The sequence below is a fragment of the Leucopleurus acutus genome (genome assembly GCF_964270905.1).
Source record: "Leucopleurus acutus genome assembly, chromosome: 3".
Taxonomy (NCBI): domain Eukaryota; kingdom Metazoa; phylum Chordata; class Mammalia; order Artiodactyla; family Delphinidae; genus Leucopleurus; species Leucopleurus acutus.
The window spans coordinates 109,507,943-109,534,110 of record NC_139145.1 but is presented as its reverse complement, the minus strand read 5'-3'; the positions used below and the strand labels follow the sequence as shown (position 1 = coordinate 109,534,110).

General features: G+C 36.6%; 1 protein-coding gene across 2 annotated transcripts in view; it reads right to left on the bottom strand.

Moving 5' to 3' along the window:
• EDIL3 (EGF like repeats and discoidin domains 3) overlaps positions 1-26,168 on the bottom strand; it is a gene marked incomplete at both ends in the record, with an annotated part of 421,166 nt that overhangs the window by 101,032 nt on the left and 293,966 nt on the right. For both annotated transcript variants that reach the window (XM_082836360.1, XM_082836361.1), the window contains 2 exons: positions 20,133-20,317; positions 24,703-24,847. In XM_082836360.1, the coding sequence (XP_082692486.1) occupies positions 20,133-20,317; positions 24,703-24,847 (330 nt within the window). The remainder of the gene's footprint in view (positions 1-20,132; positions 20,318-24,702; positions 24,848-26,168) is intronic.

Sequence of the window (26,168 nt, the reverse complement as noted above, 5' to 3'; positions counted from 1 at the left end):
ATAAGGGCAGGAAACTTGTCTTTCTTCTTCACCTCTGCATCCCCAGAGTTTGGAGCTAGAATTCATTCAGTAAATATCTGCTGAATGAGTGAGTGATACCGAGTACTCTTGCAAAAATGTGCAAATTTTGTTTAAAAATCTTATAGGATAGCATAATAAAAAGTATTGAAATGAGAACCAATAATCACTCTTTGCGTCATTCCCTCCTGAGTAGCCTGAATTGAAGGTTCGGGATAAATAATGATAAACACCCAGGAGACCTCTATCCTGGGGACGGCAACTGGGAACACAACATGTGGCTCCTGGGGTAGGTATGTGTAGAGTCAGTGCAATCAAATCTGTGCTTTTGTGGAGGATCATTCTGGGTTCGGCCTGTATCAGATAGGGTCTTAAGGCACAACTATAGACATGATACTTTTCCTCCCTGTATAGCAGGCAGGTATCAGTAAGAAAGACAGGCATTTTTATTTCCATTTCTGGGATGATATCCCATCTACTTTAGAAATAAGGAAGCTGGACTTCAGAAGAGGCAGGTCAACTGCCAAGGGGCTACTCTACTTTTTCCTACGTTGTAAGGCTAACCTTTCTAAACACCTCATTTTAAGACATTACTTTGAAGTCATACCTTATTGCCAAGGCCAACAAATCTTAGACAGGTAGGGATTTTAAGGAGACATGCATTCAACATCGATAAGGGGATGATTCTAAAAGCCACTAAAGACTTAAGGGATTACTGTACAATGCGATTGCAAAAGTATAAAGTCTTAGTTCTGTGAGAGAACTTATCTCATTTAGAGCTGCTTGAGAGCTAACAGTTTCTTCACTCTTATTAAAGTACATCTTTCCCTTTCTGATGTTTAGTCTCTGCTTGTCAGGAAAAGATCAATGTCTTTCACTGAGAAGGTAAGGAGCCTGGCCAAACTTGTAAGACCTCGCTTTCCCCAGCTCCCCTAGCTGAACCCCATCTCATTCAAAACTAGACCAAGCCTGACTTGAAGCAGGAGGTATTACGCACCTTCTCTCCCTATCTGTCGGGTCACCTCAGGTTTGCAGTGTATCACTGTACAGGTTGTGTCCACACAGGGCATCCAGCTGAGGGGGCTGGGTTCTGCTCACCAAGTGCCTGGTCTCACTGGTCCACTCAGAGGAAGGGGCACTTTCACACAAACATATCTTATGGGCATGCAGTGGCCCGAGCTTACTCTTATTCTAGGGCTGTGATGTTCCCTTGTTTTTCCCCCACCAGGCTCCTGTTCTGTCCTCATGTGTCAGCTCCCAGTGTCAGGCCAGCTCTACTGAACTTTGGTATCACTCTTTTTTTTTTTTTTTTTTGCGGTACGCGGGCCTCTCACTGTTGTGGCCTCTCCCGTTGCGGAGCACAGGCTCCGGACGCGCAGGCTCAGCGGCCATGGCTCACGGGCCCAGCCGCTCCGCGGCATGTGGGATCTTCCCGGACCGGGGCACGAACCCGCGTCCCCTGCATCGGCAGGCGGACTCTCAACCATTGCGCCACCAGGGAAGCCTGGTATCACTCTTGAGACAAGAACTGGTCCTGCTCAGGACACATCTCTCCTACTGAACACTTCTCTCTTATTAACTACAAACCTGGGCTAGTGTGTGTGTGTGTGTGTGTGTGTGTGTGTGTGTGTGTGTGTGTGTGTGTGTGATCTCTCCTACTGAACACTTGTGTGTGTGTGTGTGTGTGTGTGTGTGTGTGTGTGATCTCTCCTACTGAACACTTCTCTCTTATTAACTACAAACCTGGGCTAGTGTGTGTGTGTGTGTGTGTGTGTGTGTGTGTGTGTGTGTGTGTGTGATCTCTCCTACTGAACACTTCTCTCTTATTAACTACAAACCTGGGCTAGTGTGTGTGTGTGTGTGTGTGTGTGTGTGTTATTTGCCCTTTACATTTTGTTTACCATTCTTTGTTTTCCTCCTCACCTGACTGTGCTTAGTCATTTTCCAGAGCTGGGCAAAGGTCTTCAACAACCCCTAGTCCCAAGCCCCCAGCCTCAGCTTTTCAGCCATTCAGCACCTCTCTCTCTGCCCTCTGTTTTGAAATAGGACAGAATGACAGAAGCAAATTACAAATTAAAGAGCTTTGTTTTCTCTAAGTCATATCTCGAGACTGGAAAAAGCTGGGGGACTATCTCTTCCTTGAGGTTCTTAATTTCAAATCAACTGAAATAAAAGCCCTTTTGGTTGTCTTGAGCAAATGAAATGTCTCCACAGGCCTGCAGACAATGAATCAAATGACAATTTTGGATCAAAAAAGTAAAATCAAGTGGTGGATTGTGGTGAATGAGTGGGCATATGCTCCATTTAGGTCATTCAAATTAGAGATTAAAAAGGACCCAGTGGGTCTTCCCTGGTGGCGCAGTGGTTGAGAGTCTGCCTGCCGATGCAGGGGACACGGGTTCGTGCCCCGGTCCGGGAGGATCCCACATGCTGCGGAGCGGCTGGGCCCGTGAGCCATGGCCGCTGTGCCTGCGCCTCCGGAGCCTGTGCTCCGCAACGGGAGAGGCCAGAGAAGTGAGAGGGCCCGCGTACCGCAAAAAAAAAAAAAAAAAAAAAAAAAAAAGGACCCAGTGCCATCTGAAAAAAATTAGGCTGAATTTGAATCCAGCCCACTGCTACTGGTCTGCAATCTATGTCTAAACATTCTTTGCAAAGCTAGCTAATTTTGTGCAATTATTATCATTGCTACCATAAAATGTTTGCTTTCTCACCTGGTTCTTATCAATTCTACTTCATTGACAAACATCTCCATCTGGGTGAGGTCCAGAGTAGCACTGCTGTTGTGATGATCACTATCTGCATTCTCCTTATCATAAACTATTTAATGAGGGTTTACTAGGAACAAGCCATTTTGCTGAGTATTACACCTAAATTATATATTTTAATGCTTAGAACAGCCCTATAAATTAGAAAATACTATTACTCTTATTTTGTACATTCTCTCCCCTCTGGCTTCCAGACGTTTAAAGAATTTTATGGTTGACTTCGTTTTGGCTTCATGAGAAGCTGTAGCTGTCAGATGAATCTATGTGACAGTGATACCATGCTCCTGCGCCTAGTTTTATAATGTAAATCAGGATCCACTTTTTTTTCTTTTCATTTCCAAAATTTTCCACTCAGAAAAAAAGAAGCATTACTTTGCTACCATTCGTTGGCTAAGATTAAGTCACATGACAAAGCATGAAGTTAGCGGTTGAAAAGTTTTATACTTTTTCAGAAAGGAGAACTGCAGGGAAGAGCAGCAGCAAATCTTTTGAACAACAATATAATCTTTCATGCTTTATCTCTTCAATAGGTATCGTATCTAGATACTCATGGGCTAGATTCAGTACTTGGTAGTCTAAAATTTTTTAATTAAATTCCCATGTGAAATACAAACTCTATAACTTATCATACTGAGATACAGTTGTTTTACGTTCTTGCCGCATTACTATTATATCCTAACAGGTATGGGGCTTCTATGATTGAAACTTGAAGGTCATGGAGAGCACTGTCTCCTAATTAGCCTCAACTAGCCAGCTTAATGCTATTGTTCATTTCTCCATTTTCTTTGTGATTCTGTGTGTATTTGGTTAAGTGGTAGAAAAATAGTAAGACTGATTTACTTGACTTTTACTAGGAAATAACTGCTGCTTCTAATTTATTTTGGAGATATTGAAAAGTAGGTAAACTTTTCAAAATTATAAAGGAAATACTAAGAAATAAGATAGATTTCTTTAATATGTTTTGCATTTATTTGATCCATTAAAAAACCCACCTTGGAAATGAATATATTTATGCTCTTTATAAACAGATTTTAGTATATTTTTAAAAACTCAAAGAATAAAACTTCCTAAAGAGATTCTATACTTTCTATATTTAAAACTAATTAGCATTTTTTAAAATTAATTAATTTATTTTTGGCTGTGTTGAGTCTTCATTGCTGCATGTGGGCTTTCTCTAGGTGTTGCGAGCAGGGGCTACTCTCTTTTGTGGTGCACAGGCTCTAGGTGCACAGGCTTCAGTAGTTGTGGCACAGGGCCTCAGTAATTGTGGCTCTCAGGCTCTAGAGTGCAGGCTCAGTAGTTGTGGCGCACGGGCTTAGTTGCTCCGCGGCATGTGGGATCTTCCAGGACCAGGGCTCGAACCCATGTCCCCTGCACTGGCAGGCGGTTTCTTAACCACTGCGCCACCAGGGAAGTCCCATAATTAGCATTTTAATTCACGATATTATTTACAGATAAAATTTTTCAAGTGCTGTGTTTTTCAGTTGCATTTTTTCCCAAGACCTAATAGGCAGAATAATGTTTTCTACTACTATGTTCCCATAGAACTTCAAAGCCAAAAAACAAACAAAAACAACCCCAAAACAATCCAGTGGATAGACTTCTCTACTTTAGGTCTTTCACCACAAATTTTTCTTAAATACTGGCCATCCTCTTGTTGGTTACTATGGCCTGGCGGATAGAAGAAAAAAAAAAAAGGTGTCAATTGATACGAACAGTGAGCTCAAGAAAGAGCAAGGCATGTTGGGATTCTCTTCTCCACTAAACACTATTGGAGTGGCTCTCTGCATGTGGTAGGTTGGGAACAGTCAGTAGCTATCCTGTCTCTCAATTTCACACTTGAGGGTGGAGTGGGCACTCCAAGGAGCTGGTGGCCCCAAGGTGGCTGGGAGTTTTTAGTTTCTCCTTCAGCTCTCCATAAAGCCTCTCTAATAATCATTTTGTCATAAATTATGGTGTGCTTGCTCTACAAGGGCAGCTTAAAGAAATGTCTCCTACTTCTGTTTTTACCTTCTCTGTGACAGCTCCAACAAGATGCTTCCCTTTTACCAGGAAGTTCTGGGCTCTCCCCTGAAGAAAGCTGTGGTGAGTGAATACATGACTCTGTTGGCAGATCCTATTACAAATACCAGGTTAGACTGGCATTGCTCCCCAAAGGGAGTAACTTTCCAGAAGGAAAGATGGGCTGATAAAAAAATGGATAACCTCACAAAGGGGTTGAGGGAGAGGAGTTTTATAGTATTTTCCAGATAGTTAAGTAGAACTATTGTGGAAAAATTCAGAAGTCTAGGCAACTTTTGAAATATATGAAATAATGCCGATTGAAAGCTAGAGACACAAAGTAGCCTATGTTTCCTCCTTACTTTGTCTTGTGATTAAATATAATATAGCCACAGGGTTTGGGGTGAAAATTGGTTCCACTACTGCTAATCTCTAAATTTTCTGCCTTAATGCTAAAGAAGAGGCAGGGAAGAGAACTCACACAGGGCACTTAGCCTGTTCCAAGAACCCTGAATTATGTTTTGTTTTTTTTTTTAACATCTTTATTGAGGTATAATTGCTTTACATTGTTGTGTTAGTTGCTGGTGTATAACAGTGAATCAGCTATATGTATACATATATCCCCATATCCACTCCCTCTTGTGTCTCTCTCCCACACTCCCTATCCCACCCCTCTAGGTGGTCACAAAGCACCGAGCTGATCTCCCTGTGCTATGTGGCTGCTTCCCATTAGCTATCTATTTTACATTTGGTAGTATATATGCGTCCATGCCACTCTCACACTTCATCCCAGCTTACCCTTACCCCTCCCCGTGTCCTCAAGTCCATTCTCTACGTCTGCGTCTAGTATCTCATGGTCATTGTTAGCAATATCTATTATTGTGCTATACAAATCAAAGGACTAATTAACAAAAATCCATGATAATTTAAATTCCATAATTCCACTAGAGCTATATATATTTCATACTGAGAGAATTCAGTCTTCCAACAGCCCTGTGGAATGGGCATTTACTAAATTTCTCAGATGAACAAACTGATGATGGAGGTTGCGAGGGATACCATCTCCAGTGTCATTCAGGAGATCAAGGATCAGGTCCTAAGGACTGTGTGTGTCTTTTTATAACATGAACTCAACTGAGCCAAGAATCTTTGAGGATCCTAAACGCCACCTAGTGGTAATTTCTACAAACTGTAGATACAATATCCCAAATGTCATTGAGAGTCACTTAGGGGCATTCCTGGCAACTTCAACACATTCACATGATGGAAAATATTATACTGAGTCCCTTTATATTGAAAGAGACTGACTTCCAGCATAGATCTCCTTGCTCTATGTGTGGATCTCAAAGGGTTCATCTTAGCCCCATAAATCCACTAGACACAGAAGAGTCAGAATAAAGAATAGCTTCATTTTTTCCAGAACAAAATAGGGATTAATAATTTTGAAGTGGAGGACAATTTAAGCATATTTGTCTGGGAGTTAACAAACTATTAGATTTCTAATATCTATTCATCTGGAATATAGGCACAGTATAAAATAATTATAGGGGAGCAACTTATTAAAACCATTATCTATTGACTAAATCATCACTATATCACCATCATAGCTTAGTTCAGTTAGAGATTCCAGGGGAAAGAAAGCAAACTAGACAGTGTGAAAATAGGGTTGCTGGATTTAGCAAAATAAAACATAGGATGCCCAATTAAATTTGAATTTCAGATTAACAACATTTGTGTGTGTATGTGTGTGTGTGTGTGTGTGTGTGTGTGTGTGTGTGTGTGTGTAAGTATGTCCCTTGCAATATTTGGGACACCTTTATATTAAACAGTAATTCATTATTTATTCTTAACTAAAAACTCTAGATTTTTTATTTGGCAACTTTAAATTAAAGAAAGTGCTATATATAGCTTCACTGGTAACTGATTCGTTCTGATTAATAAAATAACAGTAACACATTTTTATAGTAATTTTTTAAGCACTTTACTATGTTAATTCATTTTGTCCTTAACACAACCCTATAAGATACTACTGTTACTATTTAGAAAATGAGACTATTGAGACACTAATGTGTAGAATCATTCTTCCATAGTCCCACAACTGGTTAGTGGCAGAGAAAGGGTCTGAACCCAGACAGTTCTGCTACAGAGTTTACCATCTTAACATTACAAAATACCTTTTCTTATCAAATATACCAATTAATTTAAAATTAACTCTATAAACTGCACATACATTGACAAGTTTTGAAAACATTATTCAACAGACTTTCAATAAACACCTACTTTAAACAAGGCCTCTTTATGAGACAAAAACAGTAAACTTAATACTCTATCTTCACTGAACATATTTTACTCTCTTCAAATGTTACTTCAGAAATTGGTAGTATCTCACTCCTAATTGTTAGTATCTCCTAATTGGTAGTATCTCACTCCTAATTGTTAGGAGTATCTGTTATTGCACTACACATATCAAAGGACCAATTAACAAAAATCTGTGATAATTCCATAATAACTCCATAATTCCATACACTAGACCTTAATTCTATCTATCTACCTATCTACCTACCTACCTACCTACCCACCCACCCACCCACCCAGCTACTTTTCATAGCCAGAGGATACTAGAGATACAGAAACCAACACAGATCCTCTTTCTCGGATTTTAGATCTGGTTCTATGTGAGTATGCTCAGTACAACCTATTTCCTATAGAATTAGGAGAAACTAAAGATTTGTTGTTGGATTAACTCGTTTAATAAAAGTCAGATCAATATAAGGCTGAAATTTTTGAATTCTGCCTACTGGTACAATGACACTTCCTTAATTTGAAGTATCTGATACTCTTCTCCTAAGGTACAGTTAGATACACACTCAAATAACTTTCAATTCAACATATCTAAGCAAGTCCCATTAAAATGGTAGCCTCTAAATGAATATGTTTATCAGTCAAGCCATAAATTACCAATTCCTTTCTCTCCAATTTCACACAGTGCAAGAATCCCTCAATATATAACCAGAAATGTACATTTCTATGCCCATTCTAGACCTAAAAACATCAGAGTCTTTGGGAATGGCATTTGGGCATCCACATTTTCAGCCAGCTCATGCCAGCTGATTCTGAAGCAGGAGGTCTCTAAACCACACTTTGAGAAAATGACTTTGACACCAACATGCAAAAAGATACAAGCAGCTGGTGGTGTGCTTTTTCCCAGTGAGGGCGTAAAAGCTGCTTTATTTTTAGAATTTCCCCTATTTCCCATTATGGAGCTTTGAGGCGGGTGTAGAGACATACATATATATATACTTAGTGTTACATTCTAAGTACTCTTAGATCCATTACCTTGTATATACAGCTCCTTCCACATCACCAGGCATATACCTAACAGAACAGATGGGTCCTGTGGTACTCATGAAGGACTATCAAACCCTACAGCTTTGGGATTAAAATCCATAGTGCTTCTCATGAAAGAAACAAAAGCTGAGCCTCATATAGTTGGTAGCATGTTGGGAGAAGGGAAAAAGGTGACTCAGAATTTAACTGGAATGACAGTTATTCAATTACCCTTGCTTTTATTTTATTCATTTACTTTCAGCCCTCTTAACCATATTTGGTTTTGTCAGCTATGTTGCCTATAAAATGGTAATAATAATCATTATACAATGCCACAATGATAATACAATTTTGAATACAATCTACAAAATTTTATTTTAATTTTAAAACTATAGATATCATATAAATAGGTACTAATTAATAACTATTATAGGTAAATATCTCTTGATTTCTCTCATATTGGATAACCTTGGATAAAATGCTTTTTATCTGCTTTTAGCTTTCTCTATCAAAAGCCACTGAGCATGTAGAAGAGAAAATGTATGGGGCAACAGAAATCATATTCAAAGAGACTGCAGTCTCACTTCTTAAGTGAGGAAAACCTGCAAGGAACGTATCTGTAAAATAATGATGCGTTCACAGTTCTGAGCTTGCTTTGCTCGACAGATGGATGCTACAAAATGCCCATTGCATGTGTTTAGTGTCCTGTTTTACTGTAAAACAGTAACTATCCTAATATGAATTCTATGTTAAAGTTTAATGCATGTCAGTTACAAAAGCTTCCATCAATGGAATGAAGAGAGAGACCTTTACACCGTGAATACAGAGAAGGCAAAGCCAAAGGGTATGAACATTTTCAGGAAGGCCAACTTTACAGTTTATTGAAAGGTAAGTTCCAATGAAAATCTGTCATTTTAAATGAGAGGGAAACAGCTTTAAAGAAAATTATCAGGTGCACTTTTCAACAAATGGGAGAGAATTTTTTTTACCACTTGAGCTGACAAACATCTGTGTGCTGTTGTGAACTTCTCTAGCTAATAAGCTCATTAGCTTATAGGAACTGTTTCTTAAGAGGCAAAACTGTTCACATGTTACTTTCTGTGCTTAGAGTGGTCAATGTACAGAGCCCGTTTTATTCATGACATGGGTTGACTATGCTTCAGGCACACCTGGGCTAACTTTAGCTTATGTGCAACATTCCTTCTGAAGAGGAAATGAAAATAATGCTTTGAAAGCACTTAGGCAATTTTAAATGCTTGGTTTGTACATATATGGACATAGAATTGATGAAATTGTGATATTGAGTAGGTCTATCACAAAAATAGGAGAATGAAGTGAATCGGAAAACCATATTTCCAAATACACATATTTTGCATATATTTTGCTGTACTGAAAAAAAAACATGAAAATCACGAACAAAATTCACACACAAAAAAGGCTACGAAGGTTAGACTTCTTCGTACATGATGTCAGATGCAAACAGCCATGAAAAATGGCACTCAAAGGAAAAGAGAGAAACTGGAATTTTGAGTCAAGTTCTGATACTTACAGGATTAAGTCATATAACCTCTATAAATTGTTTTTTCCTATTTTGGGACAGAACACTTTACATAAATAATTATATGTCTCCAGATTATTATAAAGATACAGATTATTAGAAAAGCCTTTTGAAAACAACGACGTGCTACAGAAATGCAAATTAATTAATACAGAATATTCTAAAGTGCTTTCTGGAGATGTTAAGGTAGTTATTTTTATTTAATTAATTTATTTAAATATATAGTTTATTTTTTTAAAGATTTTTTGATGTGGACCATTTTTAAAGTCTTTATTGAATTTGTTACAATATTGCTTCTGTTTTATGTTTTGGTTTTTTGGCTGTGAGGCATGTGGGATCTTAGCTCCCCGACCAGGGATCTAAGCTGCACGCCCAGCACTGGAAGGCGAAGTCTTTACCACTGGACCGCCAGGCAAGTCCCTTGGTAGTTATTTTTAAAAAGCACTCTGTGACCAAATAAGTTTGAAAATCACCAAATAAAACAGATCTCTTTCCTATAGGATTCTTAAGCATCCTATGTTAATATTCATCTGAATCAGTAAGAACAGAGAAGAGGATATAGACTTTACTAAATATATTTCAGCATAGAATCTTTTTTTTTTTTTTTTTTTGTGGAGAACCTTATAGAAACTGTTTTTCAGGGTACATTTTGAAAAATGCTGATAAAAATGACCATTCGGGGAGAAAGGGAATCTAGTTCGTTTTAAAGAACACACATCTTCAGGATGGAAGAGTGACATACATTATCCTAATTTCATCAGTTCATAATCAGACTGAGAAAGAAAGGACCTTTTAGAAACTCTGGGTCTGTAGTCAGGGGGACTGGATTCCACTGGTAGAACTATGTGAAGAAAAGATGCATCTGGAAAAATAAAAATTTTGAATGCCAGGACCAGGAGCTAAGAGAGCTAAGACTGAGGTCAGCTATGGCCCTGTGAGAGCCAGGGCAGGGCTGAAACTCCACAAAGGCGAAAATGAGCTGATGATAAATAGGCAATGAGCCTTCAGAGGGTAGGCTGGAGCCCTAATGCAAGACCAAAGAGGAGATACACCAAAGAACAAGGACCCAGGAAAGCTCAGATGAGAAGAGGGCACAAGGAGAGGGCAGTCAGATGTGCACCAGGTTTCGCAGGGAGTAGCGGGCAGGCCAAATGGAGGGAGCAGCGTTGGATATCTAGACAGACCTGGGCAAGCAGCTTAAGTCATGAGTTAAGAAGTCAAAACTCTGGTTGGCCTTGATATTGAACCCACAATCTGTCCTGGCCAAGGAAATTGATATCTATTTTCCTCTGAAATATATACTAATTCCAGAAAGTGATTAAAATATATACTAATTCCAGAAAGTGATTAATTGGTAGGCAGCTATGTCCTTAGGCACATCATAAAGGATATGAGAGAATATTCTAACCAAAGGCTAATACGGAAATGGGCAAGGGTAGATGGACCTACAATTTCCAGTAGACAAACTATGCCAAAGAAATACAATAGCAGCATAAAACGGAGACACAAGAAACTTAAAAGTCATTTCACTGAGCCATGTTTTCCTCACAGAAATGCTAATTTAATAGTGAAAGAGAAAATGAATGGAATATTTGCTATAAATAAATTTATTTTATGTCAACATTAGCTGGCAAATAAATACTTCACAAATGAAAGACCCCTTACTCATAAATGTAAATGAAAACTGAATGACCTATTCATCATAGCACCACTGGCTTCGAAGTAAAAGTACAAAGATCTCTAGTATAAACCAAAGTAACCAGGCCAGGTGAGCTTAACTACAACCAAGAGTGTTGGGCAAAGAAGCGCTGTCTAAAATGTGGTGTGTGCACAAAGGACACACCATCGAGTTGTAGGAAGAAAGCTAGAATTTTCATCATATTTCCTATTTGTTTTATCTTAAACCAAAAAAATAGATATTCTATTTTCTAAATATTTAACTTGTGTGTGTTCAATGTTTAACACTGTAAGGGGTATACAATTTTTACAGTGTAGAAGCACAGATTTAGAGGGCAAGCTGGATCCAAAGAGGTACCAGAAGCTCTCCTTCAAGAAAGGTATGGCCAGAGATATGCTATGCACTGGACCCTGGAAGAGCTTCCTAATCCAACAAACATTCCCTGAAAAAAGGAATCCCCTCACTCACTAAATGGTTTACAAAATACTGTGGTAAAAATCATTGCGTGAGTTTCCTGGTGTATTGAGCTCCCCTTGTACTGCTGACTGGCTGTGCAATCTTTAGCAAATCTCTCAGACTCTCTGTAGCCTCCTAAAACAGAAATAACAGTCACTGAGAGGGCTGCTTTAAAGACCAAATGAGATCACTGATTAAAGTTGATTCCCATTTTATTTGAAAGCCTTCACAAATGCTCATCTTACTTGAAACAGTATTCCCAAGCTCTAAATTTTACTCATTGGCATATTTTCAGTTCATATTTTTAGAGGGAAATGATTACTATTCTTATAACTATATTTTGTTACTATAAAGATAGCTAATATGCCACAAATTAAAATTTATTTGCATACAAAGGAATCAGAAGTCATTCAGTTTTCATTATCATAAAAACACGAACGGGCCTGCTGTGCACATACAATTCTCTTAAATCCTGCTGTTCAGTTTTTCAGTGGTTTCAAATATGGCTTCTAACCAGAAGCATCCAGCTTCCCACATTCCTGTTTATTGCTTTTGGAATGTTGAATCCGTAACAATTAGGGCATCAGTAATCACACCTGCAGGTGGACACAATGCCGAATCTATCTTTCAATTCCTTGCACGTGATATTGTATTTTGTTATAAGGGGGGTTGCAAAAATATTTAGTTGAATTAAAAAATTATGAAGCCATTTAAAATAACCTCCGAACCACAAAGCTTCCATCCAATTTTCATGTACCATCGGGGCTTGCCTTCCACAACTGCACCCTGCACTCAATCTGATCTGCTCCTTCCTCTGCCACCAGAACTATTGCTCTGTGTATTTTTCATGATGTGCTATATGTAAATGCTAATGTATTAGTACTTCCTAATGGCTTGGTAGGTCTCATTGCCTCGTCTTAGGGAATTCTTTCCTTTCAAGCTGTTTAAAGAGAGATATAAAACAAAGAAATGACTCAAAATGAGAATGGGTGGAAAGGTAGGGGGAAATTTTGGGGTATTGAGTAGATATAATATGCAGAATATAAAAGTTAACTTTTTTAAAGGTTAATTTTAAGATTATACGGCTATACCATAACACTAATTAAATTATACGATGTTGTTAACTTCACCAGAAATTATCTGGTAGGTTTGGTAATTTTCTGACTACTTTGGATTTGGCCAATCATCCTTTAGATACTAGAATCTTAGTGGTGTGAGAGTTTTTTTAAAAGGGAAGGCTGCCTGAGAGGTTATCTTTTTTTGTAATAGCTACATTTTAGAAAAAGAGCAAAAACTGATCCCAGAGTATTGCTGTGATTTGTCAGCCTTCAAAACCAGATTTTCGGAGTTCGAATTATGCCCTCAGTACAGCTACACTGATGTTTATGGCACTTTTCTTTGCTCTCTAAGTATTTTCTGTATAAGTATCCTACTCAATTGTGTTTTGCTCATTAAAAGTTTTTTTCCTAATGGATCATGGAGATTTCCTTTGATATTATAAAATTATAAAAAAATTTAAAGATGAATTCATAATCCAAGCAAAGTCTAGACCTCCTTTGATTCATTTCATACACTCCAAAATATATTACCACTTATGAAAGATGGAAGATGTTTTACAATCCTGCATAAATTGTTTCATTATTTGATCTCTTGTAGGTCTGCTATATAACTGAAACCTTTGTGCAGGCTTACTGTTTACTAGATATGAAAGACTGAAATAGTGAATTGGAAATCAGAATATTCCTTCATATTGCCAAATGTTTCCCAGTGGCTTAGAGGTCCCTTGATCCTCAAAAACCTTTCCTTTAACTCTTCTGTAAATAAATTGTCCAGAGAGCAAGGGAAGTTAATGGCTTTAAAGAAGTTATAAAATTTATGGCTAGAATACTCCCTTTTAAAAATCTGAAATGGACTAAATTAAACAAGGCTTATTTAATTTGAAAACCTAAATTCAATTGCCTCCTTACACATTTCCACAAAATTAGTACTGAAATGAAGCTGTGTAGGGTTAGCTGCAATTTTGACAAAGGTCAGCATTAAAATGTGCAGTCTAACAACTCTATTAATTCCACTAATTTGGTTGAAATACTATGCAGACTACCTTAAATTAGCAGATGTCCCATGAAATAGACCAAAAGGTCATTTCCTAAGTGACACTCTGACATTTTTCATCCTATTAGTCGTTTATATTATGCTACCCTTTATGAAATCTGAAAAAAATTTTCATAGATTCAATTCTGGATGATGAATTATCCATTTTATATAGTCACCACCAATAAACAGGGCAATAAGTATATACACAGTGTATTCACTATAAGAGAATTTATGATGTCTTATTTAAAACAAGTTTTTAATCAATCCAAGTTAATTTGTAGAGTGTTCTTTGTTTAGATGCATCTACTGTAGCACAATATTTCTTCACAATTTAGAAAATTATCATCAGTAATGTCCCTACTCCTGATAGAATGTCACTAAACATCTCAACCTCATGCTGAATTTTAATCAGTTTGTATAATCTGAGCATAAATAAAAAGGAATTTACTCAATCTGTTGAAAAGGCCCTGAAAATGAACATTAAAAGCACACAGACATTCTAAGAAGAACCTGATTTCATGATTGCCAAATGACATAATGTTCATTTTAAATTATTAATAATATTATTATTACTCTCAGGTAAAGAATCTGAAAAACAACTGATGCTGCCTAGGTAAAAATATTTAAAGTTTTTGTTTGCCAATGCAAATTTATGTAATCTATCAACATTGCTCACAGTATGCAACTGATCTAATGATATATTACTTTATATTTCATAGTTTTATTGGTAATTTCCTTTTGGAAGAAGCAAAAATATGTATGCATATCTTCATTCTTGGTCATCATTGGTGGTGTCAGATGATGCTCTCCTGAGTTTTCAGAAGCCACCAGAAACAGAAAGAAGGGAACTACTTGTTGCTGGGTACCCACTATGTGCTTCCTCGGTTCTGTCATTTGTTTTATTTAATCCGCCTTAAAACCCAACAAAATTTCTGGGTTTTTGTTTAGAATCTAACCACAGGAGATAATATTAGTTTGCTTCTAAAAGATCTCTGTAAATTAAATGTCACTAATTTTATAACAGGGTTTAAAATCTAGTCCAACCATGTGTTAGGAATGTGCAACTCTGAGTTAGGAATGACTGCCTTATTACGTTTCAACTTAGGGGTAGGTAAGACTTTTTGAAAGGCAGGAACTACAATTTAACCTTTGTAGGCTTTTGGAAAACACTGATAGAACTTCTTGCTCAAAGTTTAAGAGACCATCAAACATATCAAGTGATGGAACAACAGTTTTTCAGAAGTCTGAGAAATGCCTCTCGCTTAGGAATGCCTGTGGACTTAACACATTTTTGCCATCTTCATATAGGAATAGCATAACGATTTCATGATTAACAGTAGCTCAAGGAAACTAATCAGTTAGGTAAGATCACTCCTAAAAAAACTCACAAGAACATTTCCTTAAGAAATTTCTGAGATTTTGACCTTAGAGAAGAGACTGGAAGAAACATTAGAGGAATAATAAGAATAAAATGTTAAAGTGATATTTGAATACATAAGAATTCCTTAAAAGAATGCATAAAGATTCCTTAAAATATATCACAATTGGGTAAAGGATTTTTTTTTTTTTGGTTTCATTTTCAACAATTGTATTTCCAGATACTATATGATCAGGTTTTGGAAAAAACTATCAAACTGAAATAAAATTCTCATTATTAAAGAGTTACGTGTATAGTTAGCATATAAAAGAAATTTCTTAAAAAATAATTAGTAGGAGACCGATAAGGAAGAAAGAGGATTTAAATGGCAGCCATGCTATTTCTCAGAACTGATGCATTTTAGTTAAGATCACAGCCAAAATGTATAAGTTCAGAAGGCTTAAATAAGGATAAAAATTGATTCTATACCAAAAATTAAAAAGAAATCACCCTATACATTATCTATGAAAATATTAATCTTATTTTCAACAAAGATACTAACAAGTGTAACAATGTACAGTTGAACAGATTCTACTCTCTTGAGGAGAAAACACTAAAAACTGTCAATTCTGGAGCATTTTCTTGCATGATGTCAAAAACGAAAAAATGAAAATAAATAAAGATGTCAATTCACCTTGCCTTGGAGATTCTGAATATGTTTTGACACAACAAAAAATAGACATATACTATGAACAACTGGTCCTTGAATTGACAGAAAATCTGTCACCAACAGAATGAATCAACTTCAGCATGCAAGTGACTTTAAGAAGACAGATGAAAAGTCATCTTAAAAAAAGTGATGGGGGGGCTTCCCTGGTGGCGCAGTGGTTGAGAGTCCACCTGCCAATGCAGGGAACACAGGTTCGTGCCCCGGTCCGGGAGGATCCCACATGCCGCGAAGCGGCTGGGCCCGTGAGCCATGGCCGCTTAGCCTGCGCGTCCAGAGCCTGTGCTCCGCAACGGGAGAGGCCACAACAGTGAGAGGCCCGTGTACCGCAAAAAGAAAAAAAAAAAAAAAAGTGATGGAGCCTTCCCTGGTGGCACAGTGGTTGAGAGTCCACCTGCCGATGCAGGGGACACGGGTTCGAGCCCTGGTCTGGGAGGATCCCACATGCCGCAGAGCAACTAGGCCCGTGAGCCACAACTACTGAGCCTGCGCGTCTGGAGCCTGTGCTCCGCAACAAGAGAGGCCGTGATAGTGAGCGGCCCGTGCACCGCCATGAAGAGTGGCCCCCGCTCGCCACAACTAGAGAAAGCCCTCACACAGAAATGAAGGCCCAACACAGCCAAAAAAAAAAAAAAAAAAGTGATGGATGAAGGTTTGCATTGAACATTACACCCTGATTCATGTAAAAATACTTGTTTTATTTTGATCTTTCTAAAGAAATTTGCCATTGGCAATACCGTTATGTGGGTATTTCTAGAGTCTACCAGCCTGTCTGAGTTACTTATGGGGTGTAAAATATTTTGTCTTATTCCACATGGCATTATGATTCACAAATAATGTTAGCCACACCCAGCTAATCTGAGATATGACTGAAATGTTTTCAATTCGAAAAATATTATACAGCAACAAAGAAAAAGTTTAACTTCACCATTCAAGTCTAACAAACGGAAAGGATATTTTCCCTGGTTTCTTCTAATTAAGAACTTGAAAAGTTCATAAAGCCTATCGATTATGAAAATTTAGTTCCTTTTTTAAAAAGGCCAGACCTTTAATATGAAATTTTAGATTTCTTTTTCAAATATTACTTAAAATTTTGAGGATATTAGCAGTTGATCTCTTAAATTGGGGAGTAAATTATATGCATTTTAGGCCCAAATCACTAAATTGAATAGTACTTTGATCGATTCACTCATTCTTTCATTCAACGGTACTTATTGTGGGAATGTAAATTGGTAAAGCCACTATGGAAAACAGTATGGAGGTACCCTAAAAAACTAAACTTACAGTTACCGTATGATCCTGCAATCCTACTCCTGGGCATATATCTGGAGAAAACTATAATTCGAAAAGATACATGCACCACAATGTTCACTGCAGCACTGTTTACAATAGCCAAGATATGGAAACAACCTAAATGTCTATCGTCAGATGAATGGATAAACAAGATGTGGTACATACATACAATGGAAAATAGCCATAAAGCATGAAGTAATGCTATTTGCAGCAACATGTATGGACATAGAGGTTATCATATTAAGTGAAGTAAGCCAGACACAGAAAGACAAATATCATATGATGTCGTTTATATATGGAATCTAGAACAAAGACAAAGATACAAATGAACTTATTTACAAAACAGAAATAGACCCACAGACATAGAAAACAAACCTGTGGTTACCAAAGAGGAAAGGGATGGGGGAGGGATAAATTAGGAGGTTGGAATTAATATATACACGCTACTATATATAAAATAGATAACCAACAAGGACCTACTATATAGCACAGGGAACTATACTCATTACTTTATAATAACCTATAAGGGAAAATAATCTGAAAAAGAATATATATATATATGTTCACTGTGCTGTAGACATGAACCTAGCACAATATTGTAAATCAACTATACTTCAGTAAAACAAAAACAGTACTTATTGAATGCCTACCACATGTCAGGTATTGTGACAGGTATTTAGTTAGGTACTGGACAACAGACTGAGAAAGCAGAAAAAGGCAAATGTGGTTCCATCCCTCCTGGAGCAAATAATGTAGCATGAAGACACAACTTCCAATAGATTGTGATAATGTGACAGTGAGAGAATTACAGGGGACACAGTAGTATCCAGAAGAGAACTTAAGCCAGATTTGGTGTGGGATGGAGCTGGCAACAAAGCCTTCCCAGAGGAAAGTGCATCTAAACTATAGTTGAAGGATTTAACCAACAGAAGGTTGGGGATGCTCTGGGCAGAGGTGCTCTCTCCATTCTTTTCCTCTAGGAAGAGCACATTTATAACGGAAGGGGAAGAGAGAGGTAGTGTATGGTTTGAGAAACTGAAACTGAATTGAGGTCAAATCACGCCAAGATTTTGAGGCTATCTTAAGGAAGCTGCACTTGATTCTGAGGCTGATGGGGAACAACTGAAGGGTTTAAATAAAGGAGTAAAAGAATCACATCTACATTTTAAGGAAAAAAAAAAAATCACACAGGTTACAATTTGGGAAACAGGTTTTTAGAGAGTCAGACCAGAAACTAGAAGGCTGGTTAGGAGGCTTCTGCAAAAACCAAGGTGAAAGAGGGTGGCAGACCAGATGCTGGAAGTGGCAGTGGGGATGGTGAGAAGAGAAAGAATTTTAGAGAAGTTGAATCCTTTTTTCAGTAGTTGAAATAAACAGTACTCACTAAATTGGCTAATGTGAGTGTGTGGGCTTGGTGAAAATGAGGTTGTCAGGAAGATAACAGGCAGAGAAGGGTGGCCTGGAGGACAGTGGGAAGCAGCGGCTAGAAGGATGAAGAAAAACAAAGTGTGGTGTCCTGCAAACCAAATAAAAGGAATGGTTTATGAAACAGGTAATGTCTTAGGAGCAAGAATAGTGTGTTGCTCACTCATGTGTCATCTCTATTTATCATGGTATGTGACGCTTCAGGGGTACATCACAAACATTTGTCAAATGAATGATTTAATTTAGTAGTACTGCTACATATAGGCAAGGGCATGAGGCTGGGTTCTGGGATGAGAAATATGTCCTGTATTACATATACATATATATATATATATATATATATATATGTATATATATATATATATATATGTATAAAGCCTACCTTCAAAAAGTTCACAGAACAGTAAAAGGAGAAAGACATAATTAACCGTTATGTATGGTAATGAAAGAACTAAATAAAGCTTCAGATCAATAAAGATCCAGGTAGAATGTTAGGGGACAGTAAAGAAAAAAGTGAATATTTCTGTAAGAATAGGGGAAACTAGGGTCAAGAAAGAAGAGACCATTGGAAATTTCATGTGACTTGGTAAGAACAGTTTCATATGTGGCAAATCTGGTTTGATGAGGGGTAACATTTGCTATTGTAATTGTTTTCATGATTTCCAGAAATACAACGAATTACCACAGTTTTGAAACCTCATACATGCAGCATAAAAATCAATAAGAGGAGAACACATATCTTTCAAATAAAATGACCTCATTATAGAATTAAGTTGTCTTACTTTTCTTCGCTACAGAAGACATTAAGAAATTTGTGCATGCTTAAAAGTCATACTTAAAAGTACTCCACAAGTAAGTGCGCTTCAGGAAAGTTGTTTTAAGAAGCACTGACTATAATCTTACCTCATTTGCAAATGATAAACAGACCGCAATGTCTATGCTTTCCTTCTACAAGCAAGCTTTCTTATGAGAATGTAATCAAATTGCTCCATTGCTTAGCAACCACAGATAAAGAGCTAATAAGTCATGAGTCATGATTCTATGGGAACAATCTGCTGGTCAGTGGCATGATTTCAAGGCGGTTTGGATTCCTGCTGTGATGCTTTCAAACCAATATTGACACAAAGCATTAGAACAGATGAGAGTTAAAATGCAAATCCTCTCATAATCAATCAAATTGACCTATATATAGTGTGATTTGGTCCACCCTGCTGCATCAGTCTGACAGTAGCATCTATAAATCAACATCAGAGTAAAAATAGAACATGAAAACGGATTCAGAAGGAATTTTTGTTTTACCCATTTAGTTAAGCCACAGAGGAAAGTGCATTTAAACTAGTATGAAGATCATGACTCTGATATTTATCTAACCAACAGGAAATCTTCTAAGGAAGAGGAAAAGTGGGTAGTGAGACATTTTTAGAAAATATTACCTGTAACCATTGTGACTGGTCATTGTGGCCGGAGGTCCAGGCATTCACTTTGCCCTGCTTGTCCAGCCGAGCTTTCCTTGGTTCCCAAGTGAACATGTCCATATTGAGAGTTCTGAAGATGCTGGAAGCAGTGATCTGATAGTCCTGTATGTGTCCTGATTTCATCCCCAGAGGCTCAGAACAGCCTGGAAGAAAATGAGAAGGGCTCTATGAGAAAAATAATTTATCATGCTGGGAAGTTTTCTGCATTCATTTTGGATAGGCAAGAGAAGATTAAGCATAATGCTATTCATTCCCCCAAAGAGAGAGCATCTAAATTCAAAAAAAGGCTATAATCAGAAATAAATCGGGAACAAAATCGAAAAACAAGATAACCAATTCAAGCTATTTTGTCTGAATATATTTTGGAAAAATTGAAAACAAGACAGATAATTCAAACTACTTTTCTGTGACAGATGATTTTGCAAAATGAAAGCAATGCTGGAATGCTCTCTCCTGTCTTATTACTGATAACCCCATGATGGTTTCCCGGTTTTCAACCGTTTCATTTTGTCTTTAAAAATGGAACATTTTCTCAGAAAGGATATTTGGTTTTCTTTTACTTGTTTTCATAATACTGAAAATGAAAATTCCCTCAGTACAAAGTCATTTTCACAAACTGCTCCAATGGTATATCCTAAACTGGACAGCATTTGTTTTCCAAGAAACCTGTTAATCATTCTCACTGATTCTTATAATACCAACATGGCTTCTTCTGGAAGATAGGAAACTAATATTTATTCAGCATATACCATATACCTCATATTGTGCTAGTGTAGAATTTAAACTAACAGATAACAGAAAAAAAAATAAGCTAATTCTAGCAAAACCATTACTGGTACTGGACAAGACTTTTCATACATTTTTATGTTTTAATCATATTCCATAACCTCTAGTATTGGATATTTTTTGAAGATTTTCAAATCTGCCACATATATTTTCAGGTTTGACATGATACAAAATTTGGGTTTGTCTGTCCTTGAAAAATCTTGTATGTATGTATGTACCTATATACAGTATTTCCCAATGTTGAATTGCAATTGTGACAAAATTACATTCACAAAGCTTGTAATGGAAAGTATGATTCTATTATCATATTAGCCAGAGGCTGAGTCTTCCATATGTAAAATTTTACCTTTTGGCCAAGGAACACACAGGTAAGTTTGATCATCAAGAAAGCCAAGATAAAATAGGAGACTTCTCTGATCAATGTCATCTCCTCATACTCTGCTAATGCCCTACATACTAGCTTGTACTCGTGGCCTTGTACTCGTTTTTAACTGCTTTGTGCCTCAGTCTTCTCATCTATAAAATGGTGATAATAATCAAAATTATATTTAAAAAGTCTTCTAAGAAATTAGTTGATAAAGTATTTAGAAACAGTGTTGGCATATAGCTAGCATTCAGTAAACGTTAGCTATTTTTATTATCTCCATAAATCTTTTTCCAACAGATGACAGTATTAAGTCCCCAAATCAGCATGCCAGTGAGTAGTAAAGAATATCCTATGATTGGCTGCAATTTCTGAAACTAGACCATTTTCAGTCCAGGCTCTAAGAGAGGTGGTTTAGAACTTTTCACTGATAAATATAATTCTTAATTACAATTCCTCGCTTTCTGTCCTAGTCAATCTAGATCAAGTCTTCCTTCTTGAGGCTCCTCCATATTTGCCTTCACCTCCACCTTCTAGGAAATTCCTATCCTATGCAAACATGACAGAGACTGACATAGAAGGTTAGCCAATTGGATGTCTTAGCTCAAGTTTTGTTGAGTTGCAGGCATAGGAGACCTATACCCCAAGTTCCGTGATGTAAGTAGTTCTAAATCCTCAATACAAATTCTGAAAAAGAAAAATTTCATGACAAAAATCTCAAAGATTTTAGAAAGTTCTAAAGTCTTAATAGCATGCTCTTTATCTTCAAGCAGTTCTAAGGTAACGTGCATTGTCTGTATTATGGATTTCTGAGTTTTTCTTCTGTTATCACCACCAGTCCCCCACCTTGCCACTGGAATCTTCGTACAATTGCTTGGCTTGCAGAAGAGACACAAAGGAAAGAGACACAAAGTTGCTTTTCTCCTTTTTGAGATGTAACATAGTTTTTGAAATATTGGATAGAAAAGGCATACCTTTACTTTGACCATTTCTGCTTAGTTATAGAATTCATTTCATTACCCACTCTGCTGTCTAGTACTCAGCCCAGGGAAGTGCTGAATAATTTGTTCAAAGAATGAATGAATGACTATTCTTCTACTAATTACGGTCATGATCCATTTCATTCTAAACATCTTAAATCATATTTCTTTTGCGAATTTAGGGGAATTTTCTTTGTAAGTATCTGGAAAAAGATTAACTGCTATCTTCTAGGCAGGCTGAGAGCTCTTATAACAGTTTATTGAATACAATAAGGCAGCCTTGGGCTTTACAGTGTTGCACCGGATTGTGGGAAATAGTTTGGTACATTCTACTAATGTTTATTTCCAAGTGTTACAGCTAACCTCTCTGTCAATTTGCCTCACACCACCAATTTCCCTTCTCATCCATATGATGTTATATGTATAAATTAACTCTTTTACCAACATGGAGAGCACCTGAACAAAATGAGGTATTAACAACAAAATTGATTATTTCTAAAGTGAGGTGGTGCCCTAGCTTTAAATTTTTATTAATTTTTTTGGCCACACCACAGGGCATGTGGGATCTTAGTTCCCCGACCAGGGATCAAACCCGTGCCCCCTGCATTGGGAGCACAGAGTCTTAACCACTGGACCGCCAGGGAAGTCCCACTGTTTTTTAAATTTTTATTTATTTATTTTTTCATAAGCATTCATTAAGAGACATTATTCTCTGCATATACTTTCAAAATCATTTTGTGGGGTTGGGAGACGAGGTGCGGCTTCTTTTTGAAAACATAAAAATCCGTAAAGGGTCAGGTGTAACCTCTTGTCAAACTTGAAAGTAAAATATATTCATATCTTAGGGGTGTAACTGTGCCATGTCTGAGAGACTGGCCCTCATGAATCAAAGGACTGAAAAATTGGGGAAGGCGATGTTGTAGCAACTAAAAAGCATGGGACTTAACAGCAAACTTCATCATGCTGTGGCTTCCCTTGATTGCTTTATGATGAATGACTTACGGATGACACTGGCCTGTGGTGATATAGTGGCATGCAATATAAACACCGTGCAGCAATAATTCTGCTGAGATTTACTGGTAGTCAATAAGCCAGTTCAAATTACCAAAATAAGGAAAACATCCCCATTACAATAATTAATGGTACTAAAACTGTATGTTGATTGCTTCATAAAAGACACCCATATATAATATGAAAATATGATTCTTAAAATATCAATAGATTCACTCATCTGCCCAAATGTCTCTAACTCCTTTGAATGTAATGGGTTCATTTAAAGTTTGGTTGTTTTTTAATAGTAACTTCTGTTTCCCTGAAAATCATTCCCTTTCTTAACATCACAAATAAACCCAAGAAGGGAAATAGATAAAGTGTGCATTTTAAGCTATATGCAACATTTTGAAATGAATAAAAAGCTCTCAGTTGTCTCTTTTCAGTGATGTGTCCTATTTTTAACTAAACGGCACTTCTGTAAGTATGACAAAAGTCTCTCGTACTTGGAGGTTACACTAAAAAGTGGGGCACACATGAATTTTTAGTTTTCTTAAAAACACAGTGGTTTGAACAAAATCTCAGGCCAAAGTGGCAAAGATAGTTTGTAAATGTTGATGATAGAAATATAAGAACCACCACCAAAATATAGCACAGTGAAATGCCTAGACAGATTTTCTGTTTAGTTCAGAATCTAGCTAGATTGAAAGTGAATGACTGTGAGATCCACTCATAGAGTCTTCATCTTTGTGTCTAGTCCTGATGCTCCTGGAAGACAAGGATTATTTAAATCTGAGTCCCTTGATAGATTATCTTTGTGTTTGAAAACGACTGTTCGTACAATAAGCAGGTTGTTAGATAAGAATGATCTAAGAATGAATTTATAGTAGCAATCTTGGTTGTAAAGTATTGTCTCTTGGAAGCAATGATAAATTTACATGTTTCATAAAACCTAAAAAAAAAAGACAAAACTAAATTCTTATGGTAGATGTACAAAGATAAAGCTTACTTTTCTATGCCATATAGCCTAAATGTAACTGCAATTTATGAAGTCAGGCAGATTCCAGTTTTTACTGAAATTTTGTCATAAAACATAAATCATAGTTACTATTAAAATCAAGAAGGCACATTTATATTTGACAAAAGTTTCCAATGAAAATTTGTTGTACTTTCTTTGACCACTCAAAGAAATACATTGCCCCTTCTACATTAATTCTATTCTGTAGCGTGTTTTAGAACTTGTTTATCCTCCTCTCTCTCTCTTTCTCATTGAACCAAGCCCTAGACATTTTGTAGCAGAAATGAACATCTACGAGTGTTGAAAAATTGCAAGTTCGTAACACACTACATACAAATATACTTTTTTTTCCTTTAAAGAGAGTACAGAAATACATAATATGAGACTCACCTGACAGTTCACATCCAAGAAGCTCCATTCTCAAAGTGCAGTGTCTTCGACAAACTTGGGGATAGAGTCTCACATACTGAGCTTTTATGGGGGGCGTGAAAGAGTTAGCATAGGGTGTGTTGTTATCAACATTTCCACGGAACACCTATGAAAAGAGATAACATAGAGTTTAAAATTATTAATTGCAACAGCTTTTTTAAAAAAACTATTTTCATATATTGACCCTATATCCTACATACACAACGTAATCTCTCAAAGATTGGATTAAATAATCTAGGGGTCTGGTGCATTTAGAAAGCACCTTGCCAAGAGAAGTGAATATAAATATAATTTTCTGTAAATTCAGTATTTAATACCTTTCTACAACCTTAGTATTTTATTTTTCTTCTATTGATATAAATAAAATATAATGCTTTTTTCCCTAAAAAAAGACAACAGACCTATAGACAGAATCCTCATTAAAGCTGTAAACCACTGTGACCTATGGCTTAATCTATACCCTACTATGACGGTCGTTTCAATTTAAGGCCAGTCCTTAAATAAGTCCTTAATCTTTCAACTTAATCTGGGACAGGGGTCTGTCTGCTCATTTTGCTACTTAGTAATTATAGTTTTTTTGTTTCATTTTGTTTTTAGGAACCAGTCTTCACTATTGCTTCCTGATCACTCAGTTTCTCTAATACTGTGATCAGATTTATGACATTTTAGGGTCTGATTCCTCAAGATTACTTCCTTATCAGTCTGTCCCAGATAAGAGACTCCTAATTCTTCATATATATCTCCAGTGAAAAGCTAATTTCTCTCTAAAAATCAAGTGATAAAATGTGTTATTTTTAATTCCTTTAAATCTCACTCTCATTTTACCCTCTACATAACCTGGTAATCAGAAAACCTATTTAAATTCATTTAAGAAGGTAACTTAAAAAGTCGTTCATAAAATATATGAGAGTCTAGTCTAATGACTCAGTTTTAAATGGAATGAGCTGCAGTGCTGATTTTTTTAAATTAAAAATTGGGAGTAAAACTAATTAAAAAATTAGAAATATCATATGAAAAGGCAAAGGAGACATAGAATATTATATCCATTTCTTCTAAAATATTTTATTCTGCTAAATAACAAAATTTTCTTCCAATATGAAGTATATAAAGATATTTATGTTTTCTATAACTTGGTGTTTTTCTTTAAAAATTATATTTTTTCTTTAAAAATAATAGTTTTGATTAAGGAGAGTGCTAATCTGTCAAAACAATAAAATGAAATATTGAAAGCTGACTGTTGTTAAAATAAAACTTAATTTCATACACAGGACTATGCTAACCTTGTGATAACACCGTACCCTCTCCACACCACTGGTCCAATTAAAAGAATCAAATTTATTTTCAACAGCATAAGACTTCTGTTGAATATTCAGTAATCATTTGGTAATCCACAATCATTTATGGGAGTTTACTTTCAAATTAATAAT